This window comes from Corvus kubaryi, unplaced genomic scaffold (assembly GCF_017639235.1).
Source record: "Corvus kubaryi isolate FWS band 111438036 unplaced genomic scaffold, C.kubaryi_AGA036_p1.0 71, whole genome shotgun sequence".
Taxonomy (NCBI): Eukaryota; Metazoa; Chordata; class Aves; order Passeriformes; family Corvidae; genus Corvus; species Corvus kubaryi.
The window spans coordinates 732,744-751,355 of NW_024582059.1; the positions used below are offsets into that span (position 1 = coordinate 732,744).

Sequence of the window (18,612 nt, forward strand, 5' to 3'; positions counted from 1 at the left end):
TTCCATCCTTGCTAGTACTGTCCTTAATAATTTTGTATGCTAAAAATAATATGGATTCAAGAAAATTGTTTTAGGAAACTGAAATATGCTTTGCTGGTCTCCAAATACATAGAGTTTTTAAATACATGGCAAGAGGAATACAGCAGCTCTATCCAGAGAAGCCTTTAAGTAAAGCTTTCTACAAGGACTGTAATGCTGCCTGTGATGACATACTTTCTCAGCAGCAAAATTGACCCCAATTCTTTAAGAGAAACCTATTTTGAAGTGCTTTACTTTGAAGCATATAATGACATTAAGCTGGAGGAAGCAAACACAAAGACAGAATTTAGTTCCACATTCACTTGAGGATAATGTGGTTTTGTCTATAAAAACTGTCTTTCAGCAATTCTGCTACTTAAAATTTTCTTTAGACCTACATGCCCTGAATGACTCACGTATTTTAAACAACTCTTGTTTACCTACTACATGTACTCTTCAAGTTCTATTTTTAGTTTGAAAATAATTCTGCTTGCACTCACTTTTTATTATGTAATAGTCAAATTCAAATTGTGACCATTTTCCTTGCAAGTTTCCCAAGCAATTGGAACTAATACAAGAGCAAAATGTTTTCAGAATTAACACAGTATTTTTATCATCAACAGTTACACACCTAATCTTTTGCTTTCTCTCAATTATTCAGTCCATTACAGATCTTTTTTTTTTTCTTTTTTTAATAAACAGCAATGGCACTTTTAGCTTCACCCTCATGGGCTAAGTTGATCGACTGTACTTTTATTATCTCTTAACTGTATAAACACAAGAAAGATGTGTGTCACAAATATTGAGATGTTTTAGCCATCAATGTTCCTTAATTTATATTTTATGTCATTTCTTTCCATTTCAAAAAAAGGATAATAGACTGTTAAAATATTTTATTTACCTCTCTCCTGTCTAAATATACCAAAAGAAAAGTAAGACTTGAGAAACAAAGCTGAAGAGAGGCAATGACAAGGAATTGTGAAGTCTTCAATTTAGCTAAAGCAAATCTTCCTATGATGGCTATTTTCAGCAAAGCTGATTTTTAACATTTGAAACTCAATACAACACTATTTTGATACCTAATTTTTAAACTAAAATGGCTGAAATTATTTCAGCTTTACATTCCAGTTGCATCCTCAAGGAAAGGGACCACTCCAGTGTGAAGAAGAGATGATTGACTAAGTCCTTTGCAGGTGGTCAGATCAGGCGCTGATCATTCAAAAAGCTTTTCAAGAATCAGTGAAATAAACTTCATAAAACACAATGACTCAAAGAGGAACTTCAAAGGTTTCCAAAATAGGTTGGTATATAGATAGATGATAGATGATGGTGCCACTGCAGTCTTCTTAGGGTGACACACAATTACCTGATACTTGTGTCTTACATGTAGATTACGCTGTCAAGACAGAAAAAATATCCAAGGCTTTTCTATAGGAATAGTGTTTGCAAGATCAACCTTGTGCAATTTTTGCTGTCTAGAAGCCTGGCACCTAGCTGAAGAGAATCAGCCTTTCTCAGAAAAGAGATCAGGTATTCCCAGGGGGGCAGTGGAGGCTGGGATGAAATGTCACTCATTTCCCTGGAAGACTGGTCACCAAAACCATGCAGTGGAGGTACCTATTTATTTGCTGAATATGCCTCTGATCACAGTGAGGATGGGCTGTATTTGCTGGTTAAAGCTAAGGGAGAACAAATCTACTCTTCATCTTCAATCTTTCCTGCAAAGTTTTCAGGACCATCAATAATTAAGAATTGTAAAAGGCTGTGCTGGTCTTGGCTGGGGTAGACTTAAGATATGAGGCTAATGCATATCATTTTCGACAGAGCACATGCAGGAATTATTCTGTATCCCTCTTCTGTATCCTTGAAACCACAGAAAAGCTTCTGCCCTACAGATCCCTTTGAAAAAGTCTGACACATAGCTGATGTCAATCATCTCCAAGTTGCAAAATCCCAAATATATCAGCTGATCATCCAATTTCAGATCCTTCTGCTTACTGAACTTCACATTTCTTTTGAATTAATCCTACATTTAAAAAGGTGGTTCACAACAAAATACAGTCCATCCAGAAGGTGTGGTTCAAGGTCATGGGAGAAAGCCAAGTTTCCCAAACTTTGTTTGCTCAACTATCATTAGAGAATAATAGTTGTGCTGTTTCATGAAGGTGGTAGCAGCCACCTCCAGGCTCTCTGCCAGACTTGGTACAGAGGAGAAGGTGGAAACACTTGATTACCCCTCTATCTTGTTTAGGGAAAAGGCATGAAGCCAACCTTTTTTTTTTATGGGCACCACTTTGAAGCAGCTCGTGCATCACCATTAACTCACTTGTAACACTTTGGGAGCCCCAGGTACAAAGCTCTGCATCTCAGTTTGCTATTTAAAGCTACGGTCCTGCAATCTGCAAGGCATGGGCATGTGCCCATGAAAAGCCCCACAGAAAACCTGCCGACTGCTGACATGCTGCATTCAAAGCAAGCAAGTTGGAGAGTTTCCACTGAAATTAAACAGTATATTCTTCAACTATTTTATTTATTCTTCTTACATCAACCATGCAATCATACCAGTAAAAGTTGTAGAACTCCCGTGATTTTCCACTAAACATAATAACCATCAACTGACTACAGCAGACCAACATACAGTTTCCTGAGGAAAAAATCCCTCTGCTGAAAGGGAGGGAGAACTGTATTTTCTATATTTAGACTTAGGCAGTACAGCGTGTTTTCTCTTCTGCTCAGAGACATCAAATGGAGAGTTCTAAACACTGGGTAACAATTAGTTACTAATGTTCATGTGTTTGGGGGGGTGCAGCCCAAAGGAACGAGCTGCTGTTGCCTGCACAACCATTTCCTGGATTTCTAGGTAAATGACCTTAATACTTTCATCTTTAGTCATCTTAACTCGTGGCTGTAGCAGCATCTGTGGGTGATGAAGTGTGACATTTGACTTCGTTTTTCAAGAGAGGTGATGTATGACATACCCTTTCTCCACATCTAACGCTTGCCTCACAGTGGCTAGAAGTTAATTAGTACACCTGGTGAGCAAAAGTCTTTAAAAATAGTAATTGGAATTTTTTTTGCTGATGTCTTTTGTTCGTCTGTTTTATATTCAGCAAAAGGCCTGAGGAAGAAGACTATTCAGAGCCAAAATAAATAGCAGCATTGTATAAATAAAACCATCTCTAAAAGGTTGCAGTAGAACTCAGTTGGGTGGTATACTAAATAGCAAATTTGCTGTTTAACAGTTGAGTACTCTAAGTAACCACTCAAAGGTACCCCCAACACTAAAAAAATCCAAACCAGCATAAAACCTTACCTTAACACTGAGAAAACTCTAGCCATTTTTCCTATTGCTCGTATCTTGTTCCTTATAACCTCCTTTCGAGCAGCAGCTGTTGCTCCTATGGAGAACACATTAAAAACAATTACAGGGATTTGTAAACAATTCATCACTAAATACTCTCAACACTAAATATAAGAAACATCATATTAATGCTACAGTTTGCCAAACTAAGCCACATTTGTAGTCAAAACTGGAAAGACTGTTTTTCCCACTCCTAGTTAAAAATTATTTAAAAGATAATAAAACCTAAGGGCAGAGTCCTGGAAACCATCATGAGATGGTAAGGATTGTGTTGGCTGGCAGCAATTAAGAAAGTTCCATGGAGCAACTTCCTTCTAAGTACTGCTATGGCCTGCTCAAAATTACAATTGCTTTGAAATTTGTGAACTCACACAATATTCTGCCTTAAAAAAAAAAGTATAGTGCAACAGACTACAGTTCAGCTGAGTTTGAGGTGTACTTGTTACTTGGATATAATCCAAGTCTGTACTTGCAAGAGAGAACCACCTGAATGGAAAAAGAAAGTAGTACTTATTACAAAGAATTTATTTTAATAAGGATCCCCCACATCCCCAAGAAAATGCTCTGTTACACTCAGAAAACCAGTTTCATTTAATTATCACAATCATAACCACATACATCACGAAGATTTCTCCTAAAGGTTTTTGAAGGACAGGTAACCTTGACTTGTATGGATGCTGCCTGACAACTCCTGCCTGTTCAGACACCACTGCACATCACAATAATGCTTCCTTCTTTGTTACTCCAGAATTCAAAGGCAAAAATGAGAATTTCTGTTTTCAAATCCTAGCAAATTGATCCATTTTGTAGAGCCTGTCAGGGAAGCTAAATAAGCAGAAAGGGGCAAAAATGAGGAGGACCACATTAGTGAAGAATAAGCTTTGATGAAACTGGACAAGTGGTAATGGAATCAGAACTGGCTTCAGCATGCAACAATCCAACACCTCACACCACCACACACCATCTTTCCTGCCCTGAAAAACTGTTATGACAGGAGCTCAAGGTCATGGAATTAATGAACTCAATGGACTTTTTAAGGGATAGCCCATAGACTAAGGGGAATGATAGCTGTGTGTTTATCTACCAAAAACAGGAAAGGTGATGGTGTATTGGAAAATGTGGGACCTGATATGATGGAATACCAGGATACTGTCCTGGTTTTGAGTGGAATAGTTTTCTCCTTAAAAGATATTCAGAATGATGGCTTTCAAATCTCCCACATATAAAGATAAAAATATAATGAAAATATATAATACCTATAAAGATAAAACCAGATATGAACACTTGGGCATAAATGTCTAATTCTAGACAATAAGGAGTGGGAGAAACAGCTGTAACTGAATTAAATAAAATATACTTGTAACAGCTTAATGAAAAATTTAAATAAAACAGCACTGATTCAGCTGGGTACTTCAGGAATAGTAGGGGGTACCTTCCTGCCTCAGTTACTACGATCTCACAGAACTATACTCTCGAGATACACAAGACATGGTTTTCAGCCTTTCCTACTCTGAAAACACTTAAGGATGATTTGTCCTTTTTTCTTCCCCCACAAGTATCACCATCCCTATTTGTTTTATTACAGATCCACACTGTTCTGGTATATCTTATAAGGATATTCAAAAAGTTGAACAGCAACTAAGACTACAGTCTAGAAGATTTGAGAACTGAAAATATAATTTACGACTGAGGTGAAATACAGTGTCCTACACTTAAAAAGAATGGAAAAAAAACCCCTTAATCATAAAACACAAAAGGCTCAAAGGGAGTATTTTGGATCTCATTGATACACATAAAGGTTACTAAAAAATACACTCACAAGATTTTGGTCTCCACTGAATTTCCTAATGCAACAAATTTGTGAAAATGGCTTATGTTTAGTAAATATTACTAACAATTTTTTTTATCCTATTTGGCTTTATTAACATAATTTTTTAAATAACACACCTGATACTCAGAATGTTTTATTGCTGTTAGTTCTCATGGAATATCACTAACCTCACAGTATTTGGATTTCTTAACTATTTATACATAAATCTCAGACTCACATTCCAAGGGTGTCTAGTTTAGTATTTAGAAATTCACTATTACTGCAAATCCTTATGAATTACTTAAGCTACACTTAAGCACACACCTATGTGAAAGTAAATAGGCCAAAACCTGAGACTGGCTACGGGCAAACATTGCAAATATTACCTGATATCCTCTTAAGATTTTACCTTTCTTTCGTACAATCATAGACTCAGGCTGGAAACCATCTCTAAAAGACCTTCCAATATTTAAACAAACCCTTTTTGCATGGAGGAATTTTTTTTTAAAGTTTAAAATTGAAGTGTAAAAATTATATGTGGGATAAAATAAAAACTTTGAAATCTTACTTCAGTAGTTTAACAAGTTCTATTGGATTTTGGAATTGTATCATCCAAACACAGACTCTGCAAGATGGATATGAAAGATTTATATGAAATGTAATTTAAATGTTCAGATTAAGAAGCACAACAAGGGAAAAAAAAAAAAAGATTATAAATGCTGACAATACTCTGAGATGTAGGATTGCACAGATACAAAACAATGCTGAGTAAAAAAGTCAACCCCAAATCTCTCACTGGTATCCTAATATGTATTATGTAGTTAAGCATTAGGAAAATTAATAAAACTTAAACCTTCCAACTTATTGAGTACCTTTCTTCTGTGCATAAATGGGATCTTCTTATGAATTCCAAAGAGGGGGAAAGAAAAAGATCAGTGATGTTTGTAGAATGAAAATAAAAAAAAACAGAGAACATTTGACAACATCAATGGAAATGTAATGTTTAAGTAAAGTCTGAAAAACAGAAAAGAAACAAATTAAGCAGAGAACATCCGAAAGGAAAGGAACAGATTGAAAATGATAGGAAAAAGAAACGAAGAAAGAAAGCTTTTCAGCTTAAAGCCTTGTTAGTAGGTTTTGCAGGAAATCGACATGCAGGCAGCAGTGGTGTTACCACCTCTCAAACCCAGACTCTCCTACATTATTGCTGCTGCTTTGATAAGGCTTAACCACTTCTCAAAAACAGCCCCACCATGGCCATATGAGGTGTGCCTGAATGATGATGCCTCTTTTGTTAAAAGGATCAAACCAATACCTTTAGTTTATTTACACCTGGTATCTCACAGAGGCACTTACTATCACAGCTGTCCGCTGCTCCTACCAGCATCTGTGCTACCCACTGCATGCCTGCGTTTGTCCAAATGGTCCAGCACCTTTCAGTGAGCAAATTCATATGCCACCACTGTACAAGGTCCTGCATTTTAAAACCAACTGTTTGAGGGCAAGACAAGTGCAGCACTTGGTGCCCAGGCACAACTGCACCACGACACATGTTCTGGGGACACTGGGCATCTAGGTTGGTTCAGAGGCAGAGCACACCAATGTGCAGTAATACAGCTCACAGGAGAAATGCTTTGGGCATGGAAACAACCACATCTGGCCAAATCACAGAGTGAATAAATAAATACAAAGATTACATTAAAATGCCACTCTGTCACCAACTCACAGAAATTAAGTATGCACTGCAGCCCAGCCTTGCTGGTTTGGAGGAAGAACAAATACAAACCACTGGGAAAACCCCTCTATTTCTCTCCCAGCTAAAAATCAACTCATTGGCAAGCTAAGACTCTCATCAGGCAATATCATGAACACCAGTATCAAGGCATTGGTAAGTAACAGACCTAAGGACAAGGCCCTTGCTTTTGCTCTATCAGTCTCTGTTAGTTGTTGCTGAGCTGGCCCCAGGCACAGTTTACTGTACTGAAGTGATGTGGCAAATGTCATATACTACTGTTCACAGCACAACCAGGTTATGATTGGCAGGAGATGTCTGACTTGGGCATTCTCTTTAGGCTGGAACTACAGCACTGTATTGGGAAGCTGTTTTCTGACAGCGGCTTTTCTGTGGGAAGGCCGAGAGCCACAATGTTGAAGGCAGTACAAAAAAAGAATGTAGGTAATTTAGGAGTGTCTTCATGCCAAATCATGATAAGGATACATACAAAGCAAGCAGTGCATTTGTGTCAAATTGTTTATTGCATTATTGTACCCTTTTAATTAGCAGTTTAGTTTATTTAATCAAATGCATAAGGCCAGAAATGTTGCTAATTAAAACAAAACAGAACTCTGACTATATGCTGGCTAGGTAGAGGTATTTGCAGCTCCTGTTGCTAAGTGATATGTTTGATGCACAAACATACAGCACACGAACTAACATTTGCCCAAGACATTTTTTTCTGGATCAGATTATATTGCAACCACCACAGCAAACAGGAAAGAGAAAGTACAGCAAGAGAAAACTATCAGAGATAAGGAAACTTGACCTATCATGTTCTCTCATTTTTAAAGCGAGTGAAACCAAAAGGCCAATACAGGCCAGCAGGGACATATGGGATAAAAGGCATTATGATATTTAGGCTTTTTTCACAGTAGGCTTACATACAAACTGCCTACAACTAATTGATCAGATCCCCATGACGTGTTTCCTTAGGGGAAAGAAAAAAGGTGGGGGACAGGGAAGAAAAAAAGGAATACATGCTGTTGCGCATCCTGCTCATGGCTAGATGCAACATACATGACTCAGAACTAAAAATAATAATAAAAAAAGAAAGGGCTCACAAGAACACCATGCAGTGAAGTCAGGCAATACTAATGGGGCTTTGTTTTGAAGGAAAGAGTGAGAGGGGAAGACAGAGGGCAAGAAAGTGTAAAAAAAGGGAACAAATGAATGATCAGTGCAAACCATAGTGATGGACCATTCTCACTACATGTGGGAACCCAGGTCAGGGCATGTTCAAACTGCAAGGAGAGAAAGGAAATCAGCAACAAGCCCTGCAAACCACTGATGATCTAAAAATAGCAATGACTTTTAAGAATCATTCCATAAAACAAAATGCATCTGCTGTTGCAGATATCAGGCATTTCCTTCTATGGGAAATACTGCTTAAAAAAATGTCAGCAGGTAAACAGGACTAGTCCTTCAAGGAAGCTGGAGAGCAATGACTGAAGAACAACAGTGGAAATATTGAGCCACTGCAAGACTGTCAGTACACAGTCCTTACAGAAACAGTTTTGAGCTGGTAATCATTCTGGTCTGTTTCACTGAGAACACAAATGAAATACATCTCGTACTTCTCTCCCCCAAAAGGCAAGGCTATCAGGAAAAAAAAAAAGAAAAAAGAGAAGGAACTCAACTATCTCTGAGAGAAAGAGGATTTTTGTTTGCTGTATAGATAATAAATCAGAACCCACTAAGGAATCATCACAGATACCAGCTTCTATTTAAATTTAAATCAACCTCAAATTTACTTTAATGTCTGAATCCTTCAGTCTCTTCCATGTGCATGATTCCCATGAGCCTAACATGTCCAGTGGGCTGCAGGTAAAAGTGTGAGGCCACAGCAAGCTGCAGCACCAGTGTCACAGAGCCCATTTTACAGCTGTAAGGGGCTTATCTGGGAAAGCAGACATGAACATATGCCAGCTATAATTTTTAGCTACACATGCTAAAGACAGCTACATTTCTAGTATCTTCCTTACCATAATGTTTTACACAGAGAAATCATTCATACAGAAAAAACTGAAAGCAGATTTAGATAACAGTATTAGTGTTACAGTAGCAGGAATGGCTTAGCTGTTCCTCATCTGAAACTTTACTGCTGTTAGACATCGTTATGCAGTACACACACATGCGAGCCCAGAGGATTTCAGCCCATCTCCCTGCTCAGACACCTGCAATGCTGCAAGCCTGGAGGAGTGCCATGGCAAAACTCCCAGGGAGGGGGGAGGTGGGATGGGGGTTCACTCTCCTCTCAGAAAAAACACAGTAGATGCAGCAACCTTCTACAGCTGGAAAGGCCTGCTGTTCCCCAAGACCCCTAACACCTCTGTATTTCTGATTCTGCTTTTGAAAATGTGCTCCTGAACTGTCACTTAGGATTGGGAATGATGACACTCCAAAATTTTAGAAAAAGACTACGGGCATTGGCCTGTCTATGCCCAATGGAAGCTTACAGTACAACTTTAAAAGGATGCATGAGGCCAAGGCTGAATTAATTTAAAAATCTTTCCCATAAAGTCTTTGCTTTGGCATTGCATTCAGTGGGATTTCAGCCTGTGCTTAAGTGCTTTCTTGAGCCAAGGATTTTAAGCACATGGTTTGTTGCTACTGTATTTAACTTGACACAGTTTTTACTCATCATATGCCTCCATACAATTTCACATGCTACTTTAATTACACAGTAGTGACTTATTTAAATTTAATGAGAAAAAAAATGGGCACAATATTCAAACAGGTGTTTCCTTCTCTTCACTGATTACTGGTTTCAATAATTCAGTCTTTGTCCCACATCCTGTAAGATAATTGCTCATGTCCACACTCTATGGCCGATGCAGAACAGGGAATTCCATCTGGTTTTTCAGAATAAAATCAAAGTACTATCATCCATACCAGTCTTCTCCATCACAAAGGAAACATTTTGCAAAACCTGTGATCTAGCTTCCTGTTCCAAAGAATAAAAATAAGTACTTTGAAAGAGAAGCTTAATTATTAATTACAACTTCATTAAATATTTGTCTTACTTGAAAGCTCTTCGTTCTCCTTGTTCATTCTGCCTAAAAACATCTAGAGAATATTCAGTAGTGCTAGAGTTTTCCAGGTTCTTCTTTTTTAAAATTAGTTTTAGTATTTCTGTTCTTTTCATAGACTATTTTTATTAGATAGATTATTTATTATTACTTTTCATAGTTTTTTTTTAAACACTGAAAGCATTCACAGTAAGAATGACAGGGACGCATGGGATTTTTTTAGCTTTTCTCAGTTGAGAAGGGACATTTTAGAGAGCTGCTATTTACTCTTGCACAGCCTAACAGAAAATTATGTCTAAAAAAGTAAATTGACCTCTAAGAATCTACAAGTTGTGAGATACAAAGTATCATTTACAGTCAAACCAACAGGTATAAGGCAACTAATCATCATATAAACTTCAACCCAAAGGGTAACAGAACTGACCATTTCTCTCTTTTTAGCAGCAATGTCAGGTTAGAACATTTTCTCTCTGTGTTTACATGCCTATTATTAACAATTCTATTGCTTTTTAAAGTCCTTTAGACACTCAAGCACATCAAAAGAGGTGACTAAAGGAATACTTCAAGTACAAGTCTTCCAAAGTCACAGTACCAATGTTTTGGGAAGGAGCTCTGCAAGAAGCTTACTTCATTGTAGGAAGAGTATTTCACTGACATAATTAAACTCACTGTGAGAATACCTGTGATCTTTTGCATGAAATCATCTGACCCCGTTGTGGCAACACAAGCCACATTTTGTGGAGGAACATAGAGTTTTTAACTAGAGGACCGAGATGAAGAAAAGGGTTAGAACAGGGCAGATCCATTAATTCTTTCTGAAGCACGGTAAGCAAATCCATTGGAGTCTATCACAACAGCAGCTTTCAGTGGCATAGAACTCAACTGAGACTCAGAAAATTATTTCATGGTTAGTAAATAAACTTTTAAAGTAATTTCAAGGCAAACAATCTCAACCAAGGGCAGAGGCTCTTACCATCGAATCCATCTTCCTCTGTTCCCAGTTCATCATCTGAGCAGATGTTCAGCACGTTTACCAGCATCTCTGTCACTAAAATGGAAAACAAGTGCAAAATGTTGATAATAAGCTTCCCTGGTCTGTCAGAAAGCCAACTCTAGCTGTAGTAGTGTGAATGAAAATTGAGTGCAATAACAGCACCCACTTTTTAAACAATAGGACTTGTAGTAACAGAAGCTGAAAGTGTCTTGTGTAGCTAATAAAAAGTACAAGTTTCCATAAATATTTTTCCAAATACTATGAACACCACAACAAAGAGACTTAAAAAAAAATCTGCCAATGATCTCTCTTTTTGCTACTGTCAGTGAAGTAGGTAACATTTGATTTCTCCCCCTCAACACTTTTTTTGCCTTTCACTCAACTTGGGTAACAGAACTGACCCCTCTCCTCTTGCTCCTAAATTGCAATAGGATTTGACTTCCCTGCCCAGTGAATGGGAACAACATTCCAGTGGAAAAAGGTGCAACAAGAGGAATCATAGAGTATTTCTCTATTTATCCAGGTTTTGTACACTACTTACAGTTCAACAAAACATTAACCTTTGTAAGATGTCCTCAGTGTCCCTTGAATTCCAGGACAAATAGACCAGACAGTGTACATTCCTTATATGAGGAATTAGCCTATATTCAATAGATATATCATTATTGGAGAATTTAGACTATATTCAGCTTGCTTACTTTGCAACTTGGGCACAAAAGGGTCAGCCACAGGCTGTCCCTACCCCGGCCTCATTTCTTTCCAGAAAGACAACTGTGAGACACTAACCAAAGAGCACACAGAGTAAGAACAGTGAAAAAAATGACCCCACCAAAAATCAAACCCAAGGAAATGCAATTTAGAGGAAAAAAAAAAAAAAGCTGAAGTTATGAGGTAAAATGTGAAGCCATGAGCAGATTAAGAAAAACTTCACTACACTTAAATGTAGTAAGCAACATTAAAAGTGTTACCAGGCTTGTCTAGCCTTGTACTAGCTACACAGGTTGAAACTTTTAATTTTTTAGTCAAGTAGTTATTAAAATTCTCTTCTGTGACTACTATGAAGGCTTGGAACATTAGAAGGGTGGGACAAAGCTAGATTTTTTCCTACTTTAGTGAAGGATTTAATATTTTCCTTTGACAGTATTAGTGGAAAGACTTTCCACATTAATAACAACCAGCGAAACTAATAGCTTCCTACCTTGGTTGGCCTTTGAGGGAAAAAATCTATATTAAAAAAAAAGGAAATAAATAACAAGCTTACATCCTTGAATATTGTTTTGCATAGGAAGGAAAATAGTGATGTCACTTCTTTGGGCTCTAAAATTCCCAAGAAATTGGTAAGTGTGACCACTGGAAGACATGAAGGAGAAAAAAACACCCCCAAGATGTAAGACGAATGAGGAACACCATGGTCTTAGAACCTCAACAATTCTGACCATGCATGCTGCAGCCTCACCTGAGCAGGCTGCTGATGGGAAGCCTCTGAACAAGTGACCTCACAGAACATCTTACAGGGCTGCAACATGTGTGGAGAACATGCCCAACCTAAAAACAGCCTGGCTGAGTTTACGGCCAAAGAAAATTAAAATGTTTTATCTGCTTCACAAGAGTCTGCAACACGCGTCAGTGAGGATTATGTCACGTCTCCATTAGTGCAAACAGCTGCCTATTCTTTGTTAATCCCTGTTTCATTGTCTATCTGCTTTATTCACAGAGACCTCAGGCGTCTCACCAGCAGCTTTCCTCAAACAAAAGAGTAGCTCACAACAAAGCTGGTCATGACTGCAGGTAAGAGCCACAGCTGGCTGTATTTCCAGTTGTCGATTAAGAGAGAACTGTTATTCCAAGCAGCTTTTAAGAGTTTATTATAGTTTTCTGGCAGTAATTGCTGTTGCAGCAATACTCTATAATGGATGGATCAAAGCAAGCCTCATCTCGGGCATTGAATAAAATGACTTGGGGTTTAGGCAGTTTGCATTCTGTATTCATTTAATATGCTAGACCAAAGTATTTTCATGCCTTTTGTGTGCTTGCCATTCATACCACGAAACTGCATTCAGGCAACATCAAGAGCATCATGTTTCAATAAAACAGCATTTGTGTTCTTTAGGCTCTTCTTGCCAGCGATCAGGCACCACGTGTCCTGTGCACAGAAGGGGCTGAGGAGCAGGTTTTCCTTCCTACTGGCATCCCTCTACTCTCTCCAGGAATGGTTAGCTAGACTGGGTCTTAATATCACCAGCTCTGTGTTTCTGATGAAAAAGCAACCCACCCATAAAGGTAACGTGAGTAAAGATGTAGCCACATGTAGTGAAGCCTGTTGAGATGTCCCTTGAGCAGTAAGCAATACCTAAGGGAATGTTCAGGAGCTTATAACAGAAAAACAAATCAGAACTTTGTTTAGTGAATGCACCTCTGGCCTGCAATGCCATAAGATCTATTTCTGCAGCAGAAACGTGATGGCATCATCACCTGGAAGGAGTGGAAATTATAAAAATATATGAGAAATGTGATTAACCATTGGTAATTGCTTGCCCCTCTCAGGCCCGTTTCTACAACTTTGTCCTCAAAAGCAAGACATCTGTCTTCAAACTATTCTTGCCCTTTAAAATAAATGAGGCCACATGCACAATGACTATGACACAATTTTGCAGTTTTTATGAACAGAACCAATTTCCATACATACCCTTCTCACCAACAAACGGCAAGGACCAGGTAAATACATCCATGAAGTTTGGAAGCCAGTACGGATGAGGGGAGCAGTTGAACTGCCTGATATTCATAACATTGTTCTCGTATTTCAATACTGCAGCTAGAAGGGAGAAAGAAAAGAAATAAAAGAGACATCAGCCATGTGTGTGACTGGCTACCAGTCCAGGAACGCTGACAGCATGCACAGCCCACAGGGCTGCTCACCAGCTTCCACCCTCTTGATCCAGTGGCAGCACCTGAACGCTAGTTACAGTGAAGTGTCAGTGAACTGGAAAGCCATTTTCAGTCTGAAAGCAGTGTCATCAGCTTTCCCTGGCACTAAGATGGGCTGGTAAGTGAATTAATATCTCTGAGTAGTCAAGAATGTAAGCTCTGCAATCTGCCACCAGTGAGGAATGAAGCAGAGAATTCAGAGCCCCCCATTTCACACAGTTATCTAAGCTCTTCACAACCATATCTCCATGCTTTGGAGATAACAGAAAAAAGCATTTATGAGTCAGAGTTTGAATGCTGCTCTTCTAATGGACATTTTCAATGTATTTCATTCACAGTATTATACAGGAGATGACGTTTCTCACATTATTCAAACTCTAGGCACTCAAGACTGTGCCCCCTGTAATATGAATCAATACTAATAGAATTTGTCTTGCACCATTTAACATTCACATCATTCTTGCCAACACACAAACACGCAGACTACATCTGCTCACAGGCAGAAATACAGGTATTTATGCCACAGCCACTTTTTAAAGCACTGCACAAAGTTCAATGCTAACTTTTGTTAATAGTCTTCAGGCTCATATCTGAAATGGTAATCTGAAAAGGTAATTTTGAGATTACCACCAAGGTGACTTAAAGACATGAAAGTCTTTAAACAATGCAGTTACAGAAGACTGCATGCAGGATATTTAATCAACACAAGTGACAAGAACAGTCAACACAAAAAGAAGGTGTATCATTCTATGCTTTCCCCTTTCCTCGAGCCTTCCCACTTGTGCTTCCCCAGGGAAGAATATAGTTCCAGGGACTGGTTATCACTTAATAACCAGGAATAAAGTTGCACAACTGCAATGTGAGACAGCATTGAAAGAAATGCAATGTTGGCTGAAGGGGATGAACAATTTCTTCCAATTATTTATCTTCACTGACTGTGTGTCAATCAGAAAAGAAACCTTTTCTTATGCACTAGGCTGTTGCTTCACAAATATTTAGTAAGACATTAAATGTCTTCCATTTTGTGGCCAATGAGAGAGTCCAGAGTGACTTGGGAGTTTCTGAAACCTACTCACTGACAGACACAGAAAACAGCTTGCTAGCAATAATGTGAACTTTTGCCAGGCAGACATCCTCCACTTAAATAAACCACATTTGACTCTTGGCTCATCCCAGCCTGACAACTTGCAGTCATTCTGCTGCTCAGTAGAAAAAAAAATGGCTTAATACTGCTATTAGCAAAAATGAGAAAAGTAGTGTTGATGCTCTGAATATTTCCAACACTTTTTGGCTGAAATCACATGCAGCAGATCGAAATTCATTCTTCTTCTATTACAGTGACACAATTGCAATAATAAAAATAAATAGTTTGTGGCTTTACAGAAAAAAATGAGTCAAAACTACACAAAAAGGACTACTTGATGGTGGTGAAGATTCATTTAGGACTAAAACTTCTAATTCACCATCTTAGCTGAGATAGTTCCCCTTCCTGCTACTGCAATTTATCTGTTAAGTCTATTTCTAAATTCTGTGAAATTTGAATAAATAATTTTTACAGGGAACTTTTAAAAAAAGTTCCTCTGAAAAAGCCTGAACCATATGCAGAACAGTTGGAAAACATAAAATTAAATAAAAATGGCTTTAGTTGGGTTGTTTTCTTTGAAAGAAAGATAGTTTATTTTAAGATTACTCTAACAAAGAAATCCTCACAACACCTTATTAATTTATATACCTGAATACTTTACAAAAGAAAGTTCTGATTATTGTATTTTAAAAAATTCTCCCCTGTAAATGACCTTTACATCTCCTCAACAAATCACTTCAAAATAACATTATATACAATAAAGCAGAGTAATAACAGAGAAGTCTTCTAAAATAACTGTCCTCTTGAAATAATAAAATAAATTAGGGTAGCTACTGGTACCACAAATACTTTTTGGCATTTTCAGCTAAAAATCTGTAATTTACATGCACAATGCACATAAAATATTTTTATTAGGTAACTAATGAAGATGATATTTAACATGAAGCAAAATGGCTCTTGTTATGATTGACTTAGTAGTCAGAAGAGGAAAACTTCCTCTGGATCACATAGGAAATAGGTAACAGTAGGACTTTCCCTGAGCTTATCTGCCCCCATGCTTTCTTTTGGTCATAGCTCTGTTTTCCCTCTCTGTTGGCTCAGAAAAGGTTAGGGGTTTCACCTCTGCTTCATTTCTTAGCCTTTGCCTAAGATGCTACTGGAGACCTAGCAGCCCTGAAAGAGTACACAGCTTTTGAAGGTTATGAGAGTGGAGGTCACAAAGTCGCTGATGGAGGAGACAGAAGTGGGATGGGCTCTTCTGGTTATGAAACCCGTAAGAGTGGAAAACCTGACTCTCTCCAACATTTGCTTATTATTCCAGTCTGCAACCTCAATACTTTTCTTTCCAAACGCATACTCAGACAGATGCTAGCAGACCAAGCCACCAGCCATTATTGTGTATAATCGCCAACCAGGGCAATAATCTTATTATTCTTAACAGACACACACATTTTAACCTAATTCTGATACCTGCTGTTGTAAGTAAGTTTCAAAAGCGAATGTTTTGTAAAATGAAGATGTGCAGATAGCCCAAATGACATTACACTTCTTTCCAATGCTAGGAAACTGAGATATTGGATGCTGAAATGACATCAGAGTGAAATGAAGCACTAATGCAGCAGGCAAAGGGCATTGGTACTGTTTAGCTTTAAGCATTTAACACAGCTGCCTAAAGCTGGAAATATGGATGTTGAAAACTGTGCAGGTAAGGAACCTCCTTCCTTTGGCTAGAAATGGAGACAGCTCTTCTAATCTTTTCGGGGTTAGATATAGCACCTAGTGCCTCCTTGGTCTTCCTCAGTTAAAGAAGAACCTGGAACAACCATGTCACACCTGTCACATCTGAGTGGATGTCTCAGACCCTCTGGCATCTCAAATGGTGCTTTAAAAGATTATATATTTGGAGGTAGGTTAAGGCCTTAAGCAATGTGAACAACATTAAACTGTGTGACAGATAGTTCAGAATTTCTCAAAGACATTACGTATCCTGCTTCATGATTGGCCAAATCGTTTTGCAGTGTAAATCAATCGATAACATTTCCATCAGAGGAAAAAAATAATGAGCTGGTAGAAATACTAGCCCAGAATATTTTTAGATGAACAACCTAAAAATATTTTTAGCGAACCATTTAACTAATTTTCTTGTAATTTTCATTCAGAAAACTCATCCTGCATTTAGAAAATGAATCAATGAAAAGTCCCTCAAATTCTTCACACCTAAGAAAGAATTGAAATTTCTGATTTAATGCCAAATTAACTACAGCATTAACTGTGCAACTGGGAACACTGCCTTCTCAAGATGAGTTGCTAAGTAACCACAGCATTTTCTGCCCAAGTCAGGTCAGGGATAAGGGTTAGCAATATGCTCAAGGAGTTTAAACATTATCAAAGGACAACAATTATTTACTGTACAAGGTAATGGTCTAAATAATTCACTACAGAAGTGAGGATAATTGCAGGTGGAAAAATCTTTCCTTATAAAATTCTGAAGATTTTTATTTTACATGTGCAACTGCATCTTGCAAAGAAACAGTGAAGTAACATTCAAGATTTTATCAACAGACTGCAAAAATCACTTCTGGAAAACTTCTCTGCATCAGCAATGAGATGGCCTAGATACCCTGACAACTCCTCTTTAAAGGCTTTTGTTTCCCTGACAAGAACTCATTACAGCAGCCGAGAGAAGGCATTAAAGAAAACTGATAGGGCAAACAGAGGTTACATCTCTTTTCTTCCCCTCAAAGTGCTAGTATTTCTCAAAGGTTACCCTTGTCTTCCAGGTATATTACTCTTTTTCCAGATGAAAATAATTTTCCCGTTAGATCCATCTGGACCAGGTACACTTCTTAATGTGTATCCATGGTATACTTCATGCTGATACTTTGCACACACTTCACTGACATATTACTTATGATACATTAACAGGCATACAGATTTACAGGTGGTTTTTATTTTTCTACTGTCCCAAACTCTCCTGCATACTTTCTTTTCCTGCTTTTCCTTTCAGAAACAACACATGTATGTTGCAGCATGTTGGAAGAAACTTCATGCTGGGGTTTTTTTTAATAACTTTGGATTTTCTGGTGGTTCTCTCTCCACTACAAACTCTAATCTTTTAAAAGTGTTCAAAAGATAATAGTGTCTTTAAACAGCAAGTTAAAATTGCTCACTCAGACAAAAAGCACACACTTACTGAAGTGACAGCCAGACACGAAAATGCTAGCATTACCAGTGTTTTGCAAATAACTTTTCTGCCTCCGTAGAACTTCTGCAGAATCTTTCACTTGGTTTTTTTTCTTTTCTTTTGAGGGGTGGGGGGGTACATAAGCAGCATTACAGCAAATCCTAGTTAAGGCATTAAGAAATCCTGAATGCAGGAATGAAAGTTTAGACATGATGCAAGGCCAGATCATACCATACGGTAATATTTGGCACCCTCTTTTTCTGTTGCTATTGAGAATTCCTCCTAGTTACGGGCACCCTGGAACACAGGGGTAAATCTGTACTTACACAACTTTCTTAGAGTTTCCTGAGCAGCACAGATGATGTCTGAGGCCCTGTAATCACTGGTAACTACCACAATCCAATTAACATTTATCTTCTTGCACAAGCTT

At 38.0% G+C, this 18,612-nt stretch overlaps 1 protein-coding gene across 4 annotated transcripts in view; it reads right to left on the reverse strand.

Annotated features, from left to right (window-relative positions):
* Positions 1–18,612, reverse strand: part of PPP3CA (protein phosphatase 3 catalytic subunit alpha) — a 177,291-nt gene that overhangs the window by 8,244 nt on the left and 150,435 nt on the right. For all 4 annotated transcript variants that reach the window (XM_042049466.1, XM_042049467.1, XM_042049465.1 and 1 more), the window contains exons 9-11: positions 13,676–13,801; positions 10,969–11,043; positions 3,332–3,416 (exon numbers count right to left, since the gene is read on the reverse strand). In XM_042049466.1, coding sequence (XP_041905400.1) covers positions 3,332–3,416; positions 10,969–11,043; positions 13,676–13,801 — 286 coding nt within the window. The remainder of the gene's footprint in view (positions 1–3,331; positions 3,417–10,968; positions 11,044–13,675; positions 13,802–18,612) is intronic.